Source organism: Amblyomma maculatum, chromosome 1 (genome assembly GCF_055883805.1).
Source record: "Amblyomma maculatum isolate TAMU_Amacu chromosome 1, ASM5588380v1, whole genome shotgun sequence".
Classification (NCBI taxonomy): domain Eukaryota; kingdom Metazoa; phylum Arthropoda; class Arachnida; order Ixodida; family Ixodidae; genus Amblyomma; species Amblyomma maculatum.
Window position 1 is genome coordinate 355,514,470 of NC_139344.1, and position 10,064 is coordinate 355,524,533.

Here is a 10,064-nt window from a genome sequence, read left to right on the forward strand (position 1 = left end):
GGTATTACATAAGGGGTGTGGTTAACGTAACTGCATAAACCATTTTAATGATGACAAGTGCTATGTGACTTTGCATAGGAAGGTGGATGGGCAGGTGATGGCTGCAATTTCATGGGTAAGGTTGTTCCATTGACTTGCTGTTAGGAGGAAGATTGACTTTGAAAAAGTTGTTGTACGAGCACGTTGGTGTGAAACTTTAAACGGATGACCGATTGCGATGAGGAGGCGCGCAGATGTACGGCTCCTCTTTCTAATCGGAAAAGTAAAATTTGTGATATAAGCACAGGCTAGAAACGTGACAGCGGACGGTACGAGAGGCTTGGTAATTGGGATTGCTGTTTGAGAGGTGAGACGGGGGGGGGGGGGGGGGGGTTGATATCGTATGAATAGGAGCGATGAATAAAACGGGAGCTCTGTTTTGTACGGCTTCTAAAGATTCAATGATGTATGCTTGCGGGGGATTCCAAATGGCAGATGACCTTTGCTATCGGCCCTCAACCCCTCTCACACGCGCGTACCCATTTCCACGCACCTATAGTCGTCTAATCGGTAGCGAAAAAAGAGCTTAATGACTGAAAACAGCTGTGGTTGTAACCAGGATACAGTAAAAATTGTTCCAGACGAAACCGCGGAGTGTTATCCCCCTTGCCCAAACCAATGCATGTCCACAATTCCACACACTGCGTCTGGAAGGTCGTGGCTACACATCTTCGACGTGCGTTGCTCTGGCTATCACAATAATAACGAAAAAAGCTGCAGTGTATCAGCATGGTGTAAGGTAGCAATACCTTTGCCGTAAAAAAAAGTTCAGCCTAAGGAAAGCCAAAATGAGGTCTCCTTGGTATCCATTCACCTTATTTTGGCCTTATAAGACCTGACTGCGGTCCGGCTGAGAAACCATCATTATCAGAAACACCCGCTCAAGTAAATATTGCAAAATCAATTAAACAATTCTCACTGCTATACCTCCTCCCCGTGTTCCAGCTTTCCCCGTTCCCATTTTGTTTGTTAGCCCCGGCTACCTTCCAACACGACCCGTTAAATACGTCTTATTCGCGAGCCTGAAGACCAACGTGTTTGCAGCCTTGGCTGGCGAATATATGTTCCAGTGTAGTGTCGCTGACGTAGAGACCGTGAAACTTGTGCTTCCGCTTGATGAATAGTGGGCGGTCCAACGTTTCGCATAAGCTAGTGAGCGGCCCGAAAATGCGAAATTCCAGCAGGCCCTCGTAGCAGCGCACCAGCGAGCACATCGGGAAGGGGTCGATCACATCCATCACGATAAACCGCTGATGATCCATATTGCACTTACGGTCGGGAAACGTGTACACCGGAATCGTGGTGCCACTGGTGTGCTGAAGGCCGGATAAAGCCGTATGTCTTACTTAAACTGCGCACGAGCCGCGCGTGCTGTTCGAAGTTGCGCTTGTTGCAGATGTCCTCTACCTGCTGCTTTTCCTTCGCGACGTTTTCGTCAGCCGAGGTCTCTCAGAAAGCGGTGCTAGTAGCGGCTGGTTCGTGCGTCCCTAAACGCGACTAAAGTCACAGCAGCAGCTCGGAATTGAGGAAGATCTCCAGGTCGAAGGAAATTCCTCCCTTGAGAACCAGGGAAACGACTTTAAACAGGCGCGTGTTCAGGCCCACGCTTTAATGCTCCAGTTGGTCGGCGGAGTTTGCGTTGAATACAAATGTTAATCGCAGTGCTATAGGCTGTTTGCATGGCGAAAACACTGTCGCCTACTTAACTCCAACACATTAAAAGCCCACTGATTACAGCGGCTGCAAGATGGTTTTAATATTACTAATTTGTATTAGCATATACTAAATAAAATATTTAACGTTTTTTGCCGTACTCCTCCTCTTCTCAGAGTTTCTCTGAGCTTTGTCGCTAGGTAGTCAGATAGCCTCTGCAAGCATACACCCACCTCGCACGATGTTGTCTGGAGGTGTGCAGGTATGTTGCCACCATGTCAGTTATTTTTTGCTCAAGTTTAAGCACAGTCTCCCACTTCTTCGCTAGAGAGCAAAAACAGCTTGGCGCGGAGCAAGCGTAGTTCATGTTGCCGTGACGCACTTTTCGTCGTTGGGATCGGGATGTTCGTGGCAGTTATCGCCCCCGCCAGGGTGGTGCAGTGGTAAGACGCCCGACTATACTGTCCGGAACACCCGGGTTTGAACCCGACCTCGGCAGCTACGTTTCGGTGGAGGCGAAACGAAGAGGCGTCCGTGTGGTGTGCGATGTCAGCGCACGTTAAAGATCCCCAAGTGGTCGAAATTACTTTGTAGCCTTCCACTACGGCTCCTCTTTTTCTCTTTCCACTTTAACTCCTACCTTTCTCCCTTCCCTTACGGCGCGGTTCAGGTGTCAACGGACACAAGTGTGACAGATACTGCGCCTTTCCCTTCCTGTGAACCAGTTAAGGCATACTTCAATGGGAGAGGGCCCCATGCTTTTCTCTGCTGCCTTTCCGGGCCGTGTTACGCTAGCGACCTGCGGAGTGGTCGCTAGGGGAGAATATAGCACGGCGAGAACACTTTTGGGGGCGGATCTCTCGCGGAGTGGATGCAATAACCTTCTAGGTTATTGCATCCGGTGTTTCGGTTGGCAATGGGGTTTCCTTTTATTTCATTTCTCGTTACGGCTTCATTTCCTCTCTATTTACCCCGGGAGGTTTACCTTAGGAGATGCAGCGTCACTCCGCTAGGACTATACCGGCATTAGAGTGAAGAGCTTGAAGTTCGGGTGCCTCAGTCTACACACAGTTCACTTGTCCGAACTGGACTGCGGTAATCTTTGTACGGAAGTAGATGTGCTGTTGATTGTAACGGAAGACCAGAAATTTCAATGAAATAAAGCAAATTGTCGGCCGTTTTCTGGAGAAAGAATGCCTACTATAAACGCAAGTTTTCTTTTATAGAGCAACAAGCTCACCATAGAGTTCAGATAATAACAAGCAACCATCTGTGTAATGCGCGCTACCGAAACATCCCGTGATACTTGTACATGCCAGGGCCAGCCTAGAAAAAGAAAACTCTGCAGTCGTGCTATGATTGATAGGCCAGCATGAAACTATCATGAACCAGAAGGGCTGGCTTCCAAAGATATCAAATGCTTCCGATGGGGCGTGTTTCGATCAAGACACAAGATAACGGCACTGCTCCGTCTGGGACAGCTGAGATTTGCTTAGAGTAGGCCTAACCCTAACAGAATGCAGCGGAGAAGCCGAAGCACAGGAACGCTTTCTGCCGTCGTATGCCGTCATCGCCACGCCGTGTGTCAGCCAACTTCAAAGTTCTGCACCCGCAGGCGCCAAAATGGTAGTTGCTTGTCATTTAATGCCCCTTGCGTCGCCATATATAGCAGTGTTGTCCCCCACGTAGTTCAATACTCTCAGAATGTGGAGCGAATTGTACGCTATGTTGGACATCCCTTTAATGAGGTTTTTTTTATTTTGAAATATTTACAGCGCATATCTTCGTATGCAGAGCTAGAATTAGCAACAAAAAACAACGAAAAACTATAGCCACATTATGTTTGTGGAGCATTAGCGTGTATCTGCAGTTTTTATAGTGTATATGGAAGTTTTAGCTGATCGTCTTTGCTTTACATGTTCTCTCCACTCAGGGATCGTATATGAACAAGGTTTGCGTCGATGTCAATGAATAATTACTTCCTTACTACAAATCTATTCCACCTGAGGGGATTCCCTATATATTCAACCAACGCCGTTCCTGCTTCTTTAATTAATCAATTTGCTCTCGCCCTATACATATGATCTGGTAACCATCCTGGTTAGCTCAGCAAGGTGACTGCCCAGAAATGCGGTGGTCCCGGGTTCCATCCCCGGACCAGGACGAATTGTTCATTAACTACGAAGTTTCTGAGAAAGTTGCATAGCTTTATTTTGTGGCCGTATGGCTGTGGTTGGATGGATGTCAGTGTGAATTAATCCCTTATTACAAAAATACTCCATCTTCAGGGATTCCCCTGAATATTCGACTAACCTAAATACTACGTAGCCGTTTCCGTGTCAGTGGCAGGGCTTCACCGACACTGTATTCTTTATCACCAATGATCATAATAGCTGCTGGTGTAATTCGCATGACCAAGATATGGTTGTTTGTTATTATGTGAACTCCATTCTTCAAGCGATGCATGTGAAGCCGAGGATATTGTTTGTGTGGTCCTATGGCAGGAAAAATCGATGGGCTGCTTTCGTTCTGGTGTCTTGGGTTTTTTGGGGCTCAGATTCATTATTTCGAACGTTGTTTCTGTGTTTTCTTTTTAATATGTGTATGCTTCTAATAATGCCAGCATGTTAGCAAGTTATCGCGCCGAAAACAGAATCGTAGAACTGCCATACAGACCCGATTTCAGCGCTGTTATTATATGCGGAAACAATCGTATCGCTTATCTTCAAAGCTGTAATGGGATTCTTATTTCGTCGCCCAATTAAAAAAAAACCTGTGGCAGTAAACTATTCTTTTCACGTGCGTAGCCCATCGCCTGGAGCGGCAAAAACACACATGCGCGGTAAAACCTATACAATAATCGATATCACGGGCGAGAGTCGAGTCCCATGTCGCTCAAGAAGCATGAAATGCCCTTTATTTATCCAAAGAAGTGCCTGTAGTGGCAAATCCATCATGAGAGATCGGTTGTCCAAAGGTTTCAAGAAAATCGCCAGTATTATCCTATCCCGACCATACCCTAGACACACCACTAATGTATGCTTAACAGTCTTCGAAATACAACAAGTGGAGCATTCCAGGAAGCTCGCCTGTTCAATTCACTGCAAGTATTTTCGCATGGAAACGAGGTGTAAGCGCACCCTTTCGAGGAAGGATGCATTACAGCGCGGAAATATTTGCAGAAAAAAAAAAAAAAAACTTCAGATCAACTCCGGATCATTCCTTCCCATCTAGCTGTCTCAGCGATAAATCTCCGAAACAGGGTCGGCGTAGTGTAGTGCGTGAGAGGTACCTGTTACTCGTCCTTTGTGAAGCGTGTGAAATGGCATTTCAGAATCTGACTCGTCATATAGTTCAGCCACGTGTAGGTAAGAAGGCGAAAACGGGAAGTCGAAAAGCAGTTCTGATGTGTTACGTTTTGTCCGCCTTTGCATTGGAATGTCCGCATTGTGTATTTTGTCGTTTCCACATGTACGCACATGACGGGATCTTGAGTATAGTTACAGATCAAGAAAGGAACACTAAAAAACTGATTGTGACCATGGTCGTTTCTTTCGAACCATATTTTCATCATCGACCGTCGCCAACTTACCTTCTAATCAATTGCCGCATGGTCGTTTTATTTTAATGTGGTTTTGTTTCGCAGAACCATAGTCACTTCCGACTTAATTTGTCCTCCACTGGTTTTGACCTACAGTAGTATATCTAGCTTATTTTACGTTATTGAAATTGATAACTGCACCCGAAAAGTGGGCAATGCGGCTAGCATTTGAGGGCGTTCAAGCAGCTGACGCGCTGACGTGCGGTCATATGACAAAGCGGCGATGCGTCTGCACTGGAACGATGTAATGGAGGGCAATTCGGCGATAAGCTGGTTAGAAACGAAGGCGTAGACTGAGCATCCCTAGACCGTATTTCCAGGGTCTGTATTTTTTTTCTCGACATTCACCTCTCCTCCTCCCCCCTCCTCCCCCTTTCACCTGTTGCTTCATCTAAATCTGTGCTTGTTTCGAACCTGCATATGGATCTGTAAAACAACTGGTTCTTCGTTTTTATGCCTTCTGCAACAGCATCACAGAACTGCTCCGCTATCGGCTACAGCTTGCGGGCGGCCTTACAGTAGTAAAGCGGATTTGAGGCAGAGAACAGTTGTATTATTAACGGGAACAAAAAGCATGACGTTGGTTCACGAATTCGTCACTAGTGCTCTAGCGAGTAATATATTTTTCGTCTAGTTATGTAAAGCTACAGTCATGTATAGTTAAGGGCAGGTCGTGAGCATAGTACGTGCAAGTGTCCCTTCTGGGTTAGTTCGGTCTTAGGGCTTAACGCCGTAATGGAGAGCTTCTGGAATTTCGATCACCTGACGTTCTTAAACGTGCACTGATATCGCACAGCACACTGGTGCTGTACGTATCACCACTATCAAAAGCGGTCGCCTGATTGAAAGTGCGTCATCTTGCATCAGCCGAAACTCGTCAGCTGATTAGCGCGTCCTGACGCTTTTGGAATGTGTTGTGAAGTCGAATAAGCTGTACGGGTGGATTATTGCACATTATGTGGGATAATTACCATTACGTGCTGCAGCAACGAAAAGATAATGACACCAAAATCAACCTGCATTCTAAACATCCCTTGCCGATATCCTAGGCTACGCCGCCTTAATTTCATATTCGAAACTTTATTTGGCAGCATATTTCGAAGGGTTGGTTGATCTCTGAAGCACTTCCTAATCATGCACTATGAAGCAGCTTTATAATCCGCACTTCCAAAGCGGAATGGGTTCGATATATCAGGGAAACGAAAGACGCCAATAAGGGGGGGACATAGATACCTCATATATTTTTGAAAGACGTGGAAAAGCGCTTCGAGAACGTGTGTGTAAGTGTACAAGCTGTCTCCATGTGACACACGAAGGCACGATGCCGATTTCCAGTCCCGTTTCGCATTCTAAAATCTCCGCACCGCATGTTCCACATTCATTACCGCTGTACTATATGCGTACAAAACTGCCACCAGCAGCAACAGGCATCCACCCTTCGGATGCCCGGGGGACAGCGAGAGGAGATGCTGTGCCTAAAAGGCACACCACCTCACCTTGTCCACCACACACGGCGGCTGAGTGTACAGCCGGAGTCTGCAATGCTCCGGAACGACACCGGTAAGAATCTCGGTCCCCGCAACACAGCGATCGAAGGCAGAAGAGCTGCAGGCGCTGGGATTCGAACCAGCGTCTTCGCGTGTGCGAGCTCAGCACGTTACCCACTCAGCTACCGTGTGGCACGGCTTCTAGGCGACGCTCACAATGGGTGTTGCGTGGGGGATGAAGCTGTTATACCGGAGCATGCGCCGTGCCTACTTGCTGCTTTTACGTGATAATGCGAGCGTGAAGCATATCTCTCGATATCGAGCGCAGCCGCTGTAACTTTCGTGCTTGGCCATGCATGATTACCTTGTCACTACATTCCGTGCTTCGTTGTTCAGGCGGCGGATATAAAAAGGTACAAATAAGGAGAACGTGCCTATATTTCGATGATGGGCGTGCTGTTTAGTACTTGCAGGTGTTGTGAAGTTCGCTTTTGATGACTTTAACGTAAAAAGAGAGGAAGTAGGTCGGTTGAATACAGCCGATCCTCTCACACGCACTCTGCAAACAATTGTTATTCTGTTCACAGAACATTGATTTCATAGCATGTATATAATTTTTTTCTCGACATTGATATTCCATGTATGAAAGACCTGATGAGGAGGTTGAAGTAAGGGATGAGTACAGTAAATATGAGTTGGAAGCGTTCACATGAAGCGAAATTGAAAACGACTGTTAATATACAGGCGAAGTTCGACAAGTACGGGCACGTGGAGATGAAACATAGCTACGAGTGCAATGCTACGAGTGCATTGAGGTATGCGGGTTGTCAGGGGAACGTAGGGCGTGTAAGCAAAAGTGGATTTATCTATGCAGGTAAGACATGTGAAACATGAAAAGGCTGAGGTTGCGGCGACGAAGTAAGAGGTGGTACACTCGGATTTCACATCGTGGTTTGATCGGTCGGTTTTAACGTCCCATAGCGAGTCAAGCGATCAGAGACTCCGTGCTAGAGGGCTCCAAAAATGTCGACCACCTGGGACTCTTTAACGCGCAGTGATATCGCACAACACTTGTGCACCTTCCTTTCACCCCCATTGAAAACGACAGCCGAGGCCGGGATTCGATCCCGCGTACTTCTGCACATTTGTCGAGCGCCTTAGCCACCGGGGCACCTCGGCGGGGTAGCCCGAATTCGGCGGCATCACTTCAGAAACGTATACGCGAAATCCATACCGACATTACTGATTTGGTCTTTGCATTGTAAGCCTTACAACATTTTCACAGGTGCTTTTTATCCCTCTCTGAATTGGACACGCGCCATTTATACCGGGTGTCCCGACTAACTTCGACTAAGGTTTTCCAACTGCAGTTCGTTCTAGTCCTGTGAAACAAATTCAGAGATTTGCAGAGTCGCATATGCTAATCTCATATTTTTGTTCACTGCAGTTAATCAGTACATATTAATTAGTTATTCGTTATTTATAAACTTTAGAAGCTAATTCGTTATTTACAAACTTTCGAGAGAACGTGTCGATGCAAACGTTCATCTCGAAAAACTTCTAGTTGCGCTGTCTCCATCACGCTACGATTTCTTGCGCCCTATTTACAATCCTTCAAAAATACTGTCACGTGACCAGCCAAATTCGCCAAATGTGCACAACCAGCATCATCGTAGAGAACGTTCCTTATTGGGCCAGCAGTAAACAGAATGGGGCGTAGGAGTAGGGGGGGGGGGGGCATAGCAGTCCCTATGAAATGGTGGCGACTTATAATGAAATAAAGGAAACTGAACTCAGGAAATGTAATGAACAGCTTTCTCACGCTTTATACAATGGTTCATTGGAAAGGAGGCCATGCTAGTTAATGAAGGAGGGATTTTAGGTGCAGGGTTCAACAACTCTGTTCGAGTTCCCGGCGTCAGTAATCGAGAACATCGCACTAAGAAAAGCAACATTGAAGCTGAAACAGCCCCTCTCATGAAAGCGTATGTATGCTTGTGTATGCTTCCATTGCTCTCTGAAGAGTTTAACAGGATGACTTTTCGCGAACACTTTAGTGGCTGCAGGATGGTGTTACCTTTCGTTATTCTTCCGCCGCTTGTAACACAAGCGTAAGGCAAAATGTACAGGAAACACACTTCGGGGGCTTTGCAGCTGCGTTTCAAGAGAACGCTCCAGAAAAATGTCTTCTCATATTCGCGCCGACTGGCAGCGGCTTGTTCTGCAGTCGGCGATGGGCGAGGATATCGCCATGTCGCATGAACCTCGAGTTGACGATCGGCCTGCAACCCCTCGCACACGCACCTATACGTCGCCCAATAGAAAGCGAATAGAAGCGTTGACCTTTGCTACCGGCCCGTAGCCCCTCGCACACACGCGTACACATTTGCGCGCATCTATAGTCGCCTAATAGGTAGCGAAAAAGAAAAGAACCTAATGACTGAACACAGCTGTGGTTGCAACTATGATACAGTAAGAATCGTTCCAGACGTCACCGCGGAGTGTTATCCTCCACGCCCAAACCTAACTTCACCAATACATGTCCACAATTTCACACACTGCGTCTGGAAGATTGTGGCAGCGCATCTTCTACGCGCGTCGCTCTGGCTATCAGAATGATAAAGAAAAAAGGTGCAGTGTATCAGCATGGTGTACGGGAACAATACTGCTGTCGTAAAGATAAGTTCACCCGAAGAAAAGCCAAAACGAGGTTTCCTTTGTATCCATTCACCTTATTTTGTCCAGTGTTATGTAAGACCTGACTGCGGTCTGGCTGAGAAATAATCGTTATAGCACACCCGCTCAAGTAAATATTGCAAAAGCGGTTAAACAATTCTCACTGCTATACACCCTCTCCATATTCCAGCTTTCCCCCTTGCCATTTTGTTCGTGAACCCTCCCCACTTCCCACCCGACCCGTTAAATACCTCTTATTCGCGAGCCTGAAGACTACTGTTTTTTCAGCCAAGGCTGACGAATATCTGTTCCAGTGTAGTGTCGCTGACGTAGGAAACGTGACACTCATGCTTCCATTAAGCTGGTACTCTGGGCTTGTTGGTAACACATGTCAACGAAAAATAGCCCAGAGACAGAACAAGGAACAAGCAAGAACACGCACGAGCGCTAACTTCGAACACTTTATTACGAAACCCAGGGCAGTATACATAAACACGGGGTGGCACTGCATTGCGCAGACGCAGTACACAAACAGAAGGTCCAACAATTATCAATGGTTTCTCAGGTACGTAAGTTCTTTTTGCGATAAAGCTGCAGACTGTTTTGCA

At 46.7% G+C, this 10,064-nt stretch overlaps 1 protein-coding gene across 1 annotated transcript in view; it reads left to right on the forward strand.

Annotated features, from left to right (window-relative positions):
- Positions 1-1,933: 1,933 nt before the first annotated feature.
- LOC146207870 (uncharacterized) overlaps positions 1,934-10,064 on the forward strand; it is an 18,021-nt gene continuing 9,890 nt past the window's right edge. The window contains exon 1 of the mRNA XM_084577724.1: positions 1,934-1,954. Within this exon, the coding sequence (XP_084433850.1) occupies positions 1,934-1,954 (21 nt within the window). The remainder of the gene's footprint in view (positions 1,955-10,064) is intronic.